We start from the raw sequence: 16713 nt of genomic DNA on the forward strand, positions 1-16713 counted from the left end.
ACATTTCCCCTGTACCTACCCCCCAGCACCTTAAACCTGTGTCCTCTCGTAGCAGCCATTTCCACCCTGGGAAAGCATTTGATGAAATACCACATAAAAGGCTAGGTAAGGAAATTGAGGCTCATGGAATAGGAGGGGTGGCATCAGCTTGGATAAAAAATTGGCCTAAGGACAGAAAACAGTGAATCGTGGCAAGTAGTTGTTTTTGAGACTGGAGAATGGTAGATAGACAAGGTTCAGAGCTAGGGCTGCTGCTTTTTTGATCTATTCATACATGACTTTAATTTGAAATACAGATATGATTTCAAAATTTGTCAATGATACCAAACTTGGAGGGGTGGAAGACAGTGAGGATGATAGCAATCAACTACAACAGGATAGGCTAGCAGAATGGACAGACAAATGAGATGAAATTTAATACAAAGAAGTGATACAGTTCTAAAGAGTGAGCAGGAATAAAGGGACCTGGGATTCATGTGCATATATTTTTGAAAGTGACAGGATATATTGAGAGAGTCGTCAGCAAAAGATACGGGATTTTTGGCTTCATAAGTGAAAATATTGGGCCCGATTTTACCATTGCGTCGCGCCCGTTTTCGGGTGCAAAAACGTGGTAAAGTTGGGTATGAGGCCATTAACGCGATCCGCGCCCGTGCAGATTGCCACTTTACCGAAACCTGGGAATGGCGGCGATCCGCTTCGTGCCCAAAACGGGCGCAATGGCGATTTAAATGCATTTGCATGCATTTCAATTGAATTAATGAACTGCCCGCCCAACTTTATCAGCATTTCCCCTTTACCACTGTGTTTGCCAATCCGGAACCGCGCCGTAATGGACCTGCTAAATAAAAGTCCGAATCGGGTGCTTCATCAATGAGGGTTGGCGAGGTGGTAAGTGCATGGCGTCTGACGGCTCTCCGCTACTCACGGGTGTCCTGTTGTTGCGGCCATTTTCTGTCTCAGGTCGGTGGCGGCTCTGCGAGTGTGTGGGGGTGGGGGGCTGTGGCTGTGCACGGTCTCCGATGTTTGTCTTGTGGCACAGACTCGGGTCTCAGCACTGACCTCGGGTCTTGCAGTGCTGCTGGGTCCTAGCACCTCACCTCACTTCAGGCTGAAGGATGTGCACAAAGCCCTTGCAGATAGCACTGCTGCAGCCTCTCAACTTTACCAGGAGCTGTGATTGTGTGGAGCATGTAGCTGGGGGGATTGGGGGGCATGGGGGGGCTGTGATTGTTGATGTGCTAGGGGCAAGCAGCGTTGCGTGACTTCCACATTTGTTCATCTCCACCTCCCCCAACCCCCCACCCTCCTTTCAGAGTGATGAGGTGGCTTTTGCAATGCAACCAATCGATCTTGCTGTTCTTTTGGTTGCTTCTGGAGCTGAGGAGGAGGAACTGGAGGAAGAATTGCACGCCTGGGCCTTACTGCTTGCAGGACCGGAGGGAGGCGACCATCAGAGGCCTAAGGACGGTGGCCGCCATTCACCCAGATCGGGGGCATAGGAGAAGGAGGGAGCAGAGACCCCGGCAGTTCCGTGCACGAGTGCCCTTCGAGGAGATGTCGGACACCGTATGCCGCCGACGTCTCTGACTCCGAAAGGATACCGTGCGACACCTGTGCAACCTGTTGCAGGATCTGGCACCAAGGGGCAGGGGGGGTATCCACTCTCAGTGGCTGTCAGATTGACGGCCGCTCTGAACTTCTATGCAACTGGCGCCTTCCAGAGCCCGAGTGGAGATGTCTGTGGCATCTCTCAGTCTTCAATGCACACCTGTGTCAAGCAGGTCACTGAAGCCCTGTATGCCCGGGCTGGGCAGTACATCAAATTCAACCTGGACCAGGCCCATCAAGAAGCCCGGGCTGCGGGGTTTGCTGCAATTGCGGGGATGCCGAATGTGCAGGGGGCGGTCGACTACACCCATGTCATCCTCAGGGCACCCCTACAGAATCCACGACAATTTGTTAATTGCAAGGGGTTCCACTCCCTGAATATACAAATCGTGTGCGACCGCAATATGACCATCATGCAAGTCTGCGCCAGACATCCAGGCAGCATGCATGACAGCTTCATTGTAAGGAGCTCGGACATCCCACAAGCATTTGAAGAGGAGTCCAGGCTGCGGGGGTGGCTCCTGGGTGATATGGGTTACCCGCTTCGGACATGGCTGATGACGCCTATGCGGAGGCCTGTGACTGAGCCGGAGACCCGCTATAATGAGGCCCATGTAGCCACCTGCGCGACAGTAGAGAGCTGCATTGGGCTCCTCAAGATGCGGTTCCGGTGCCTGGACTGATCTGGAGGGGCCCTCCAGTATAGCCCCCTGATCTCCTCCCGCCTAGTGGTGGTGTGCTGTGCCTTGCACAGTCTGGCTTTGCAGCGAGGTGACCTCTTGGAGGAGGAAGAGGATGTGGAGGATGACCAGCTGACCGTCACTGGAGAGGATGACCTGCAGGAGGAGGATGAGAGTGCCTTGGAACACCAGCTAGGCTATGGAGGGCTGGCATCTCAGCTGAGGCATGCGAGGGTGGCCATGGAGGCTCTGATAACCAGGCGGTTCAGTCGCTTCTCTTCTCTCTCTCTCTCTCTCTTTCCCCCCACCCCCACCACTCTAGTGTGACAGGGTACTCTGTGTTCGTGATTTTTTTTTCCAGGCAGGAGGGTGATGACGACTCGCTAAGCACCATTCTGATGATGCCCTGGTGCAAACCAGTCTGACTCCTGCCTGAGATCCACATGCACGCTCGCATCTGGGCCCACGTCTGTCTATAGCAATTAATATAAAAAATGATAGTAAAAGTTTTTATAAATATATAAAAAGGAATAGAGTGGCTAGAGTGAATGTTGGACCCTTGGAGGACGAGAGGGGGGAGTTAATAGTGGGAAATGAGGATATGGCTGAGTCTTTAAATAAGTTTTTTGTGTCGGTCTTCACGGTGGAGGACACAAATAGTTTGCCAAATATTAACGATAGAGGGTTGGCAGCAGGAGAAATACTTAATACAATTAATGTTACCAGAGAGGCAGTGCTGGGTAGACTAATGGGACTGAAGGTGGACAAGTCCCCGGGTCCGGATGGAATGCATCCCAGGGTATTGAAAGAAATGTCAGAGGTAATAGTGGATGCGTTAGTGATTATTTATCAAAACTCGTTGCATTCTGGGGTAGTGCCGGTTGATTAGAAAACGGCTAATGTTACGCCGCTGTTTAAAAAAGGAAGGAGACAAAAGGTGGGTAACTATAGGCCGGTCAGCTTAACGTCTGTAGTAGGGAAAATGCTGGAATCCATTATTAAGGAGGAGATAGCAGGGCATCTGGATAGAAATGGTTCGATCAATCAGACGCAGCATGGATTCATGAGGGGAAAGTCGTGCTTGACGAACATGTTGGATTTTTATGAAGATGTGACTAGGGCGGTTGATGGAGGAGAACCGGTGGATGCGGTGTTTTTGGATTTCCAAAAGGCGTTTGATAAGGTGCCCCATAAAAGGCTGCTGAAGACGATTAGGGCACACGGAGTTGGGGGTAGTGTGTTAAAGTGGATTGGGGACTGGCTATCCGACAGGAAGCAAAGAGTCGGAATAAATGGGTGTTTTTCCGGTTGGAGGAAGGTAACTAGTGGCGTGCCGCAGGGATCGGTACTCGGGCCGCAACTGTTTACCATTTATATAGATGATCTGGAGGAGGGGACGGAGTGTAGGGTAACGAAGTTTGCAGACGACACAAAGATAAGTGGAAAAGTGAATCGTGTGGAGGACGGAGAAGATCTGCAGAGAGATTTGGACAGGCTGAGTGAGTGGGCGAGGATATGGCAAATGGAGTATAACGTTGAGAAATGCGAGGTTATACACTTTGGAGGAAATAATAACAAATGGGATTACTATCTCAATGGAAACAAATTAAAACATGCTACCGTGCAAAGGGACCTGGGGGTCCTTGTTCATGAGACGCAAAAGCCCAGTCTGCAGGTACAACAGGTGATCAAGAAGGCAAATGGGATGTTGGCCTATATTGCGAGGGGGATAGAATATAAAGGCAGGGATGTCTTGATGCACCTGTACAGGGCATTGGTGAGGCCGCAGCTGGAATACTGTGTGCAGTATTGGTCCCCTTATATGAGGAAGGATATATTGGCATTGGAGGGAGTGCAGAGAAGGTTCACCAGGTTGATACCGGAGATGAGGGGTTTGGATTATGAGGAGAGGCTGAGGAGATTGGGTTTGTACTCGTTGGAGTTTAGAAGGATGAGGGGGGATCTTATGGAGACTTATAAGATAATGCGGGGGCTGGATAGGGTGGAGGCGGAGAGATTCTTTCCACTTAGTAAGGAAGTTAAAACTAGAGGACACAGCCTCAAAATAAAGGGGGGTCGGTTTAAGACAGAGTTGAGGAGGAACTTCTTCTCCCAGAGGGTGGTGAATCTCTGGAATTCTCTGCCCACTGAGGTGGTGGAGGCTACCTCGCTGAATATGTTTAAAGCGCGGATGGATGGATTCCTGAGCGATAAGGGAATTAAGGGTTATGGGGATCAGGCGGGTAAGTGGTACTGATCCACGTCAGATCAGCCATGATCTTATTGAATGGCGGGGCAGGCTCGAGGGGCTAGATGGCCTACTCCTGCTCCTATTTCTTATGTTCTTATGTTCTTAGTGGGTAAGGGATCCAAAACCCCCATACAGGGCCCTGGGGTGGGTGGGTTGGGGGATGAGAGGTCATCGCTCGTGAGGTATGAGAGACCAATGGCTTCGTTTTCTCAGTGACACTGCATTGAGGGGCCACCCCAACTAATATCACCATGAGGCATCCATCAGGTGATCGTCAATGGGGCAGGAATCCTATTCGAATCAATCTATTCACAAGTGGTTGTGGAGAAAAAACATTTATTTACAATAAAGGCATTCAGATAAGCTGATGAAACATAAAAACTCGTGAAAAAAAACATTAAAGTGCTTACATTTCTTTCTAACTAGTGCAGCCCTTCACCCATGCCATCTCAGTGCAACCTTCTAACCTTACGCGGCCTAGAACTACACCTCAGTGACTCCCCAGAATGTACATCGGAGGTGGAGGGGGCTAGCTGCCAACCTCGCCCCGTGGCCTGTGATGCACGTGGCGGGCGTCCTCTGCAGGCCTGGACCTTGAGGGCCCTGGCCGGCTTCCAGGTGTCTGGGATGTTTCCGTGACACCCTCTTCATCCCGCTGTCCCTGAGATGCCCCAGTGTCAGAAAGGGGGAGTCAGAAGGTGTTGCCATTGCCACAGTCTCCTGGCTGGAAGGCCCCGGCATGGGCTCATGCCCTTCCTCCTCCCTTGGGGTCCCTTTTGGCCCCTGGGTCACTCCATGGGACATAGGTGCTTCTGCAGTGAGCTCCAGAAGCTTCGGTGTCACCTGGCACTGTCAGTCCTGGAGGACCACCTGCGTCCTACCCATGGTGGTCGACCCCTCCGCGATGGCCACTTGAGTCGTGGGCCATCTCTCAATGGCCGCAGCAAGTACCCTCTGAGACTGGGCCATGCTCTGCAAGCCCTCAGCAGTGGCCCTCTGAGACTGGGCCATGCTCTGCAAGCCCTCAGCCGTGGCCCTCTGGGACTGGGCCATGATCTGCAAGCCCTTAGCCGTGGCCCTCTGAGACTGGGCCACCTTCTCAAGGGTTTCTGCCATTGCCCACTGTGTCTCAGTGCTGTCCCACTGGGTCTCCTGCAAGCTCTTAAGCCTCTCAGCCATGGGCCGCAGAATCTCGAGAAGCCTGTTCAGTCCCTCCTCTGTGGCCTGCTGTGAATCGGCCATTGCTTGGAGCCTGCTACCCATGGTGAGGATCCCCTGCCCCAAGCTTTCCACTGCAGACTCCACCCTTGCAGTGTTGGCATTGGAAGCACGCATGACAGGCAATAGCTGGTCCGCCTGAAAGCTTTGGGACTCCTCCCAGCAGCCTCGCAGGTGGTCCAGTGTGGCTGTCAGCCCCTCCTGCGTTCCCTGGCTCTGTTGCTGCATCTCCAGCAGCTGAGGGAGAAATGATCTCAGAGGATCAGCATGTAGCCTGCGGCTAGCTGAGTCCTCGCCTCCAGCAGGCCCCGGCATGCCAGAGGCCTCGGACGTTTCCTTCTCCACCCGATGTACATCAGCATATGTGTCATGCTCACCAGATTGTGACCCAGAAGCCTTAACACTAACTGGACCCACCGACATGTCTGTTTCTGCGATGGTGAGTTATGAGGTACAAGCTGACGGATAAACGGTGCCACCTTCGGAGGTCCCTTCACCCATATCCTCCGAGGACTCGTCCGAACTATCGTTCTCAGGATGGATGGGAGCTGTCGCCGGGGCCTGCGGTCCAGAAGGCCCTGGGGCATCAGGATCTATCCCTCAAACACAGGACACGAGGTTAAGTGCAAGGGAGGGAGAGGAATCCGGGATGCCAAACACATGAATCACATGGCTCCCTTGAACATAGAACACTGAACCCAGACAATTATTTCACGGTAACAGGCCCTTCGGCCCTCCAACCCTATAGCAACCAGGCTGCCCATCTGATTTGTTTGCCCCTATCCTTCCGCGGGCCATATGTCTCTATTCCCATCCCTTCAGATAGCTGTAGAGGTGCCCCTTAAATGTCTCTATAGTTTCTGCTTCCACGACCTCCCTGGGCAGTGAGTTCCAGGCACCCACTATCTTCTCTATGCAAATAAACATGTCTCGTACATCTCCTTTACACCTTGCCCCTTGCACCTGAAACTCGTGCCCCCAAGAAGTTGCTTCAAAGTGAGTGTAGGAATGACAGGTCAGCGACAGCATGGACGGCAGACCGACCATGCTGTCGCTGACGGCCCGCGTCTCCCCTTCTCTGGTGAGCTCCAATGCCCGCTCCTCGAACGGGGTGAGGACCTGGAGGTCTGGCTCACCACCCACTGTCTTCGCCCTCTCACGGGCGTTGTGCTAAGTCGTCTTCTGTGGAGATAGAAGGAACCATGAAATAAATGGTGGTGTGACTCATGCAGAGAATCAGGTGGTGACCCTTAGAGGGTGAATACAGTGGGGCTCTTTGGGGGGGAAAGGAAGGAGGTGCTTGGGGGTCAGGAGCTGGAAGCATGCAGGGTGCTGGAAATAGGAGGACCTGGGGGAGATATCTTAGAATCCCTACAGCACAGAAAGAGGCCATTCGGCCCAACGAGTCTGCACCGACCACAATCCCACCCAGGCCCTACCCCCATATCCACCTACTAATCCCTCTAACCTACGCATCCCAGGACACTAAGGGCAATTTTAGCTTGGCCAATCAACCTTAGCCGCACATCTTTGGACTGTGGGAGGAAACCGGAGGAAACCCACACAGACACGAGGAGAATGTGCAAACTCCACACAGACAGTGGCCCAAGCCGGGAATCGAACCCAGGTCCCTGGAGCTGTGAAGCAGCAGTGCTAACCACTGTGCTACCAAGCCGATATGGGGGAACATGCTAAATGGGGTTCAGCACTCACCCTTGCTGCACGGATGAGGTCACTGATTTTTTTCCGGCATTGCCTCACGGTTCGGGGGGCCAGTGCCCTGGCACTGACCGAGACGGCAACTGTCTCCCAGCCGCATGGCCATCAGCCCCCCTGGGTCTGCATCCTCCTGGGAGGAAGAGGATCTCCCGCCTCGCCTCTGCTGCATCCAGCAGCCTCCCAAAGTCGTCCTCAGAGAGGAGGAGGAAGAGATGGTGGTGGATGAATGCCTCATTGATTAGCAACAGGGAAAAGAGAGGAAAGTGTCACACAGCCATCGGAGTGTAAGTGAGTGGGGTCTTGTGCGGGAGGGTCCGGGCTGGGGTGAGGGGGATCACTCTGCCTGATATCTGTAGGGTGGAGGGGGGAGGGTGGATCTCTCTGCCTGAGATCAGTGGGGGGAAAGGGGGGGGGAGGGTCCGCTGCCACTCTGCCTGAGATATGTAGGGGGAAGGGGGAGGGGGCCGCAATTGTTCTGGGTGGCGGAGGGTGAGGGGATAGGTGGGTCTGTAATGTTGTGGAGGTGGAGCAATGTCTGTGGGGGCTAGGGGGAGGCATTATCCGGCCCGGGAGTGATGTGACCCAGGCGTCCTTTTTCAATTTTTTTCTAACTGCGCAGTTCAGAGCTCCGATTATTTCAGGCGCGCTAAGCCCTGCCAACAGCACGAATGGGACTGGCAAATTTTGTTTTTCAGGCTGAGTGCGTATGGGGGCGCCTGAGAGCAGATTTCTAAGTCGGATCTGCATTACGCCCAGATTCAGCACTTAGAATGAAGATGGTAAAATCAGGCCCATGGAGTACAAAAACAGGGGAAGGTATGCAGAACTTAAGAACTTTGGGTAGGGCACAAGTAGTCCAGTTCTGTTCACAATATTGGAAGGTGAAAGGGTACTTGAGAAGGTGCAGAGAGGACTTACCAGAATGGTTGCAGGGATGAGAGATTTTAGCAACAAGGTTAGATTGGCGAAGCTGTGGTTGTCCTTCTTGGAACTCAGGAGATTGAGGGAAGTTTGATAGAGCTGTCCAAGATTATGAAAGGTTTAGTTAAGCTGTTCGTACAAGAACTAGGAGACACCGGTTTAAGGTTTCGAGCAATAGATGTGGCAGGGATGTGGAAGGTAATTACCTGGAATTCTCTCCATGCAAGAGTGGTGGAGACAGAGCAGATCAATGATTTCAAAAGGAAATGGGTGAGCACTGGAGGAAAATAAATTTACAAGGCTATGAGGATAGAGGGGCAGATTGGGACTGACCAATCTGCTCTACAGAGAGCCGACATGGACTCGTTCAGCTGAATAGTTTCCTTCTGTGCCGTAATGACTCTTGACATCTGAACCAATGTCTCTCCAGTTTTCTTTCTAGACTTCTCTGCCTACCATTGTCTTTCTCAATCTTTCATAGCTTTTCTAAATCCTATTAATTTGACCAAGCCTTTAGTTTGAAGCTTGAAATACTTTGGCATGGCAATAGACTGTAACTTTGGTCCAAATATGTGTTATTCAGAAACACCAATGTCCAGAAATGTTTTGAACAGCCCCAACCAACTCATGCCATCATTTTAGATCAGGACTTTGGGAGCAGAAACATAAAGTGTTTGGAAAAGTAAAACAACATTTTTATTAACTGTTTTACAATGTTTATCACTTTTATATTTCAGGTAACTATTGATATCTATGGTGTTTTCCAGTTCATACATTTGTGGTTAGGCATTAGAAAATCCAAAAACTCTTGACATCCAGAAATAACTTGGTCCCAGGCATTCCAGAGTGGAGAGTTTATACAGTATGCAAGCTGTAGGATAGAAGATTTGGTCACATTACATCATGCAAAAAAATTATCTGGAATCACTGTTATGTCCCAATTACCTCTGAAAAGTGATATTTATGATGATACTATTACACTTGCAGAATTGCTTCTGTTAGTATTGTTATCCAGGAGTTGTATTTGAACATAATCCTTCATTTTATTATATCTTTATTTTGCAGCCAATGAAACCTCTTAAAGCAGCTGCCACCACATCTCAGCCCGTTCTCACCAACCAGCAAATAGAAACAATCTTCTTCAAAGTGCCTGAGCTTTATGAGATACACAAAGAATTCTATGATGGCCTTTTCCCCAGAGTTCAGCAGTGGAGTCACTATCAGTGTGTTGGAGATCTCTTTCAAAAACTGGTAACCTTAAATAATAATCTTTATTAGCCTTACATATGAAACTAAATCAAATAATTTTAAAGATCATGCGAACTGGATTTCTCTGAGCAGCTAATTAGCTTGCTCCTCAAAAATAATCATCAGATTAACGTGACTTGACCAGTTACATAACTAATGGTTCTGCATTCTATATGACACCAAGAAGAATACTCAAACATTTTCCACTGACTTGTTGCGTTAAATGGTACATAATTTCATCTCTTACTCATGGTTAATGACTCATTTTATTTCAATATATGGTAATATTTGCTTCCCTATAATTCCATGATCTTCTGTTGCTGACTTGACACTAGAGTTTACTGAACTAAGTAAACCACTCTATTACCATCTCCTAGGTATAATTAAAATATGCAGGAGGACTCAAACTGTTACTGCCTATTAACAATTCTTGGAGTGTTTACTCTAATTAATGTGTATGTGAAGAAGAGAGGTTAAGGCAATTTTAGAAATATCTAAAGAACGGGTGCTGCTGTGCCTATTACTAATGTTTATTATATTTTAGTTTGTTGCATTTCAGTACATATGCTCATGGGTTAGAGTAGCAGAAAACATCCTGGAAGGTAAGATTTGGAATTTACCCAGAGTTGCAGTCTTTGAGACTAAATATCCATCCAATTACAGACATGTATTGCTGCATCATACACTGATTCTACTGGCATCTTTTCTTTAATTCATTCATAGAATGTGGACTTCGTTGGCAAGGCCAACATTTGTTCATCCCTAATTACCCTTAAAAAATGTGATGTTGAGCCACCTTCTTGAATGCCTATACTCATGCGATGCACTGCTGTAACATAGGCAGTTGCAGGATTTTGATCCAACAAGGAAGAATATTTCCAAGTCAGGATGATGTGTGACTTGGAGGGGAACTTGAACATAGTGGCATTTCCATGCATCTGCTGCTCTGGTCCTTCGAGGTAGCAGAGACGGTGGTTTGGAAGGTGCTGTCAAAGAAGCCTTGGCAAGTTGCTACAGTGCATTTTGTTAATAGTACACAATGCAGTCACGATTCATTAGTAGTAGGAGGAGTGAAATCTTGACCTGGTGGATAGGATGCCATTCCAATAGACTGCATTGTCTTGGCTGGTGCATGATCTTTGAAGATAGGGATGTTCAAGGAGCCTTCTCGTCCTCCTATCAGTTGTTTAATTCACCACCACCATTCACAACTAGATATGGCAAGACTGTAGAGCTTTGATCTGATCAGTTGGTCGTAGGATAGCTTAACTCTATCATGTTGTTTTTTCTGTTTGATGATCGTGGCCCTGTGTTGTGGCTTCACTAGTTTGGCACCTCATTGTTAGATATACTTGGTAGTACACTTCCACACTTCTTATTGAACCATGGTTGATCTTTTGATTGATGGTAATGGTAGATTGAGGGATATGCCGTCTCATGTATGCCCAGTTTTAAACTGCTAGACCTGTTCTGAATCTGTCCCATTTAGCACAGTATTAGTGCATGAGGCTTTCTAGAACATAAACCAACTTCACTTGCAGAACATTAAAGCAGAATAGAAGGACAGGGACAGGTGGGAGCTAAGGAGAGATTGACAAAGATGCCATGGACACAAGTCAAATGGTAGTATTAAAGACGAAAGAAGGTAAGAAAGCAGAATGTGTTAATAGAACAAAGGTCAGTGCTCAGTGAAAGGAAAAATAAAGAACAAGTGACAAATAGCCATGTGGAGGAGTGAGGGTTTAGGACAACAGAAAAAGAAAGGTCAAGAAGAAAGAGAAAGTTAATATTGAGTCAATCCAGAAGGCTAATCAGAAGATGAGTTGTTCATCCAGTTTGGGTTGGACTTCACAGAAACATTGCAGCAGGCCAAGATGGACCTGTGGCATGAGAGCAAGATGGTGAGTTGAAATGGCAAGGAACAGGAAGGTTGGGGTCATGCTTGAGGATTGAGTGAAGATGTTCCTCGAAGCAGTTTGCTAGTCTGTGTTTAGTTTCCTCAGACCTGCTAAGTTTATCCAGCATTTTTTATTTTCAGATTTCAATTTTTATGGTTCTATAATTGAAGAGCAAACGTGCTAGTTTAGTATCTACAGACCTCCAATCCCCTCCCGATCTAGTTTTTTCATTCCCCTTAAAAAAATTTGGACAGCTTGTTCTGCTAGTCCGTTTGATGATGGGTGGTAAGGGGCTGTGCAGACATGTCGTATTCTGTTTGTTTCCATAAATGTCTTAAATTCTCTACTGGTAAATGGGGTTCCGTTGTCCATCACTAAAACTTCTGGGATTCCATGGATACTAAAAGATTGTCTTTGTTTCTCTATTGTGTTTTGTGATATGGTGGACATCATCCAGTGCGCCTCCATCCACTTGGAATGGGCGTCAATTAACAACAAAAAACATGGCGCCCATGAAAACAGTCCTGCAAAGTCCGTATGTATACTTACTCATGGCTTTCCTGGCCATTCCAAGGGATGTAGGGAATCTACTGGTGCCTTCTGGTTCTCCTGGCACATTCTACATGTTTTTACAATTTTCTCTGTCTCCATCTATTCCAAGCCATTAGACATAGCTTTTCGCTAGCATCTTCATTTTTGATACGCCCAGATGCCCATTATGCAGGTCTTGAAGGATAGGCCTTTGAGCGGGACATGGGATAACTACCTGGGCTCCCGACCAGAAAATGCTGTTTTCTATGCTTAATTACGGTTATTTTGTTGCATACGGCTTCATGTCTTGTGTTGAACATTCCTGGATTCCTCTATTTAATATCATGTGGCTTATTGAGTCCAAGTCTTTGTTTTGCTGAAATTGGCAGAGTATCCATAAATTTTTATGTCATCACTACTTTGTCCATTTTCAGTAGTGATGGAAAGCTTGTGGGCAAAGGTAAATGACTCCGGGTGTCTGCGTCAGCGACTTGTGTCCCTGGTCTATGTCCGGGGTATACTCATAAGCTCCTGGTGCTAACCACTGTGCTACCGTGCCGATATTCAATGTATGTTCATTCACTTGGAGCTGTATCTGCATTGGGGCCACCTTTGGTATTGTGACGCAATCTAGTAATGCTAGCTCCTCTTCTTCAGCCTGACTTATCTGGTACATTGTGTTTTGGGGTGGCTTTGCCCTTTGATATGGGGGTTGCATGCTCTGTTTGTTTTGGTAACTTTGCTTGGGACAGGCTCCCTGGCTGCATGCACAGTGCTGTTGTGCTGGCCGCTCCCCAAACTGTGGAACTCTCTCTCGGCCAGTGTTGGGATTTCTTGGTTTCGTTGCTTGCTCTTTTTTTTCCCTTGCACAAGGCCGTCATTCACGAGTATGTTCAACTGAAGACTCGTCTCAGTCTATGGATGTTATTCTCTAAAGATCCTTGCAACTCTTGGGCCCCTTTCTCCACATTCTCACAAGGTAACTAGTTACACCGGGGCATCGGGAGGAAGACACGTGGGTCACAGTTAGGAGGAGTAAAGGTCAGAAGGGTAACGTACCAGAGAGTACTCCAGTGGCTGTCTCTCATAATAGGAAGGGCTCGGCGACAGGTGTGAGAGGGGAGGGGAGTGAGCAATTAGAGGAGGGGTCACCTGTGGTTGTCCCACTCCAAAACAAGTATATTGTTTTGGATAGTGTGGGGGAGGATGACGCTCCAGGGGTAAGCCACAGTGACCAGGTCACTGGCACACAGTCAGGCTCTGTGGCCCGGAAAGGAAAGAGAGGGGTTAGGAGAGCAATAGTGGTGGGGGATGCGTCGGTTAGAGGCACGGACAGGCGATTCTGTGGGTGCGAACGGGACTCCAGGATGGTAGTCTGCCTACCTGGTGCTGGGGTCATGGATGTCTCCGAGCGGATAGGAGGCATATTAAAAGGGGAAGATAAAGAAACGGATGTCATTGTACACATTGGTGCAAATGACGTAGATAGGAAGAGCAGGGGGATCCTACGAGAGCAATTCAGGGAGTTGGGAAATAGGCTAAAAAGTAGGGCCTCCAGGGTGGCCATCTCTGGGCTGCTCCCAATGCCTCGTGCCAGTGAGGCTAAGAATAGGGAGTTAGTAAAATTGAATGCATGGCTAAAGGACTGGTCCAGGAGGGAGGGCTTCATTTTCCTAGATCAATGGGAAGTTTTCGGGAGAGGATGGCACCTGTACAAGAAGGACGGGTCACAACTAAGTTGGAAGGGCACGAATATCCTGGCTGGGAGTTTTGCTAGCGCAGTTCGGGGGGGTTTAAACTAGTATGGCAGGGGGGAGGGGATCAAAATATTAGGTCTACAAGTGTAGAGGCTGGGGACGAGCTTGGGGCTGGGACAAGGCTGGCAAAGAAGAAGAGCACTCTGGGGGAGGATGACCTCACTGGGCCTGGAGGTCTGGAGTGCTTATACTTCAATGCAAGGAGCGTAGCAGGTAAGACAGATGAACTTAGGGCCTTAATGCTCACGAGGAATTTGGATGTGGTTGCGGTGACAGAGACTTGGTTGAAAGAGGGACAGGACTGGCAGCTGAATATTCCGGGGTACAAGTGTTTTAGGCGAGACAGAGGAGGGGCCAAAAGAGGTGGGGGAGTAGCAGTATTAGTTGGCGAGCATATTACAGCGGTGCAGAGGGAGGACAATTCAGAGGGGTCGTGTAACGAGTCACTCTGGGTGGAGCTTAGAAACAGGAAGGGCGCAGTCACTATGTTGGGGGTGTACTACAGGCCCCCCAACAGCCCAAGGGAAGTGGAAGAACGGATATGTCAGGAGATACTGGATAGGTGCAGGAAAAATAGGGTTGTTGTAGTGGGAGACTTCAATTTCCCTGGTATAGACTGGAAATCGCTGAGAGCAGGGACTCTGAATGGGGAGGAATTTGTAAAATGCGTACAGGAGGGTTCTTTGGAACAATATGTAGATAGCCCGACTAGAGAGGGGGCTATACTGGACCTAGTACTGGGGAATGAGCCCGGTCAGGTCTTCAAAGTTTCGGTAGGGGAACATGTGGCAAATAGTGACCACAATTCTGTTAGCTTTAGGATAGTGATGGAAAAGGATGAGTGGTGTCCCAAGGGTAAGGTGCTGGATTGGGGGAAGGCTAACTTTAGTGGGATTAGGCAGAAATTGGCAGCTCTTGATTGGGAGAGGCTGTTTGAGGGTAAATCCACATCTGGCATGTGGGAGTCTTTTAAGGAACAGTTGTTAGGGCTACAGGACAGGCATGTGCCTGTTAAAAAGAAGGATAGGAAGGGTAGGATTCGAGAACCGTGGATAACCAGGGAAATTGAGGGACTGGTCAAAAAGAAAAGAGAGGCGTATGGTAGGTCCAGGCAGCTAAAAACGGAGGGAGCTCTGGAGGAGTACAAAGAAAGTAGGAAAGAACTCAAACGGGGAATTAGAAGAGCAAAAAGGGGTCACGAAATGTTCTTGGCAGACAGGATTAAGGAGAATCCCAAGGCATTTTATTCATACGTTAGGAACAAAAGGGTTGTCAGGGAAAAAATCGGACCTCTCAGGGACAAAAGTGGGGAATTATGCTTGGAGCCCAAAGAAGTAGGGGAGATCCTAAATGAATACTTTGCGTCGGTATTCACAAAGGAGAGGGATGTGTTGACTGGGAGTGTCTCGGAGGGGAGTGTTGAACCGTTGGAGAAAATCTCCATTACAAAGGAGGAAGTGTTAGGTTTGTTAGAGAATTTAAAGACTGACAAATCCCCAGGGCCTGATGGAATCTATCCAAGGCTGCTCAGGGAGACGAGAGATGAAATCGCTGGGCCTCTGACGCAAATCTTTGTCTCGTCACTGGACGCAGGTGAGGTCCCAGAGGATTGGAGGATAGCTAATGTGGTCCCGTTATTTAAGAAGGGTAGGAAGGATAACCCGGGTAATTATAGGCCGGTGAGCTTGACGTCCGTGGTGGGGAAGTTGTTGGAGAAGATTCTTAGAGATAGGATGTATGCGCATTTAGAAAGGAATAAACTCATTAACGATAGTCAGCATGGTTTTGTGAGAGGGAGGTCATGCCTCACTAACCTGGTGGAGTTTTTTGAAGAAGTGACCAGAATGGTTGACGAGGGAAGGGCCGTGGATGTCGTCTATATGGACTTTAGTAAAGCGTTTGACAAAGTCCCTCATGGTAGGCTGGTGAAAAAGGTTGGATCTCATGGGATAAAGGGGGAGGTGGCTAGATGGGTGGAGAACTGGCTTGGTCACAGAAGACAGAGGGTGGTAGTGGAAGGGTCTTTTTCCGGCTGGAGGCCTGTGACTAGTGGTGTTCCGCAGGGCTCTATATTGGGACCTCTGCTGTTTGTGATTTATATAAATGATCTGGAAGAAGGTGTAACTGGGGTGATCAGTAAGTTTGCGGACGACACAAAATTGGCAGGACTTGCAGATAGTGAGGAGCATTGTCAGAAGCTACAGAAGGATATAGATAGGCTGGAAATTTGGGCAAAGAAATGGCAGATGGAGTTCAATCCTGATAAATGCGAAGTGATGCATTTTGGTAGAAATAATGTTGGGAGGAGCTATATGATAAATGGCAGAACCATAAAGGGTGTAGATACGCAGAGGGACCTGGGTGTGCAAGTCCACAGATCCTTGAAAGTGACGTCACAGGTGGAGAAGGTGGTGAAGAAGGCATATGGCATGCTTGCCTTTATAGGACGGGGCATAGAGTATAAAAGTTGGGGTCTGATGTTGCAGATGTATAGAACGTTGGTTCGGCCGCATCTGGAATACTGCGTACAGTTCTGGTCGCCACACTACCAGAAGGACGTGGAGGCTTTGGAGAGAGTACAGAGGAGGTTTACAGGGATGTTACCTGGTATGGAGGGGCTTAGTTATGAGGAGCGATTGGGTAAACTGGGGTTGTTCTCCCTGGAAAGACGGAGGATGAGGGGAGACTTAATAGAGGTGTATAAAATTATGAAAGGCATAGATAGGGTGAACGGTGGGAAGCTTTTCCCCAGGTCGGTGGTGACGTTCACGAGGGGTCATAGGTTCAAGGTGAAGGGGGGGGAGGTTTAACACATATCAGACGGACATATTTTACACAGAGGGTGGTGGGGGCCTGGAATGCGCTGCCAGGCAGGGTGG

General features: G+C 48.7%; 1 protein-coding gene across 1 annotated transcript in view; it reads left to right on the forward strand.

The window, feature by feature from the left end:
* Positions 1-16713, forward strand: part of LOC144502618 (breakpoint cluster region protein) — a 632965-nt gene that overhangs the window by 235361 nt on the left and 380891 nt on the right. Inside the window, exon 4 of the mRNA XM_078226759.1 lies at positions 9466-9651. Coding sequence (XP_078082885.1) covers positions 9466-9651 — 186 coding nt within the window. The remainder of the gene's footprint in view (positions 1-9465; positions 9652-16713) is intronic.

This window comes from Mustelus asterias, chromosome 13 (genome assembly GCF_964213995.1).
Source record: "Mustelus asterias chromosome 13, sMusAst1.hap1.1, whole genome shotgun sequence".
Classification (NCBI taxonomy): domain Eukaryota; kingdom Metazoa; phylum Chordata; class Chondrichthyes; order Carcharhiniformes; family Triakidae; genus Mustelus; species Mustelus asterias.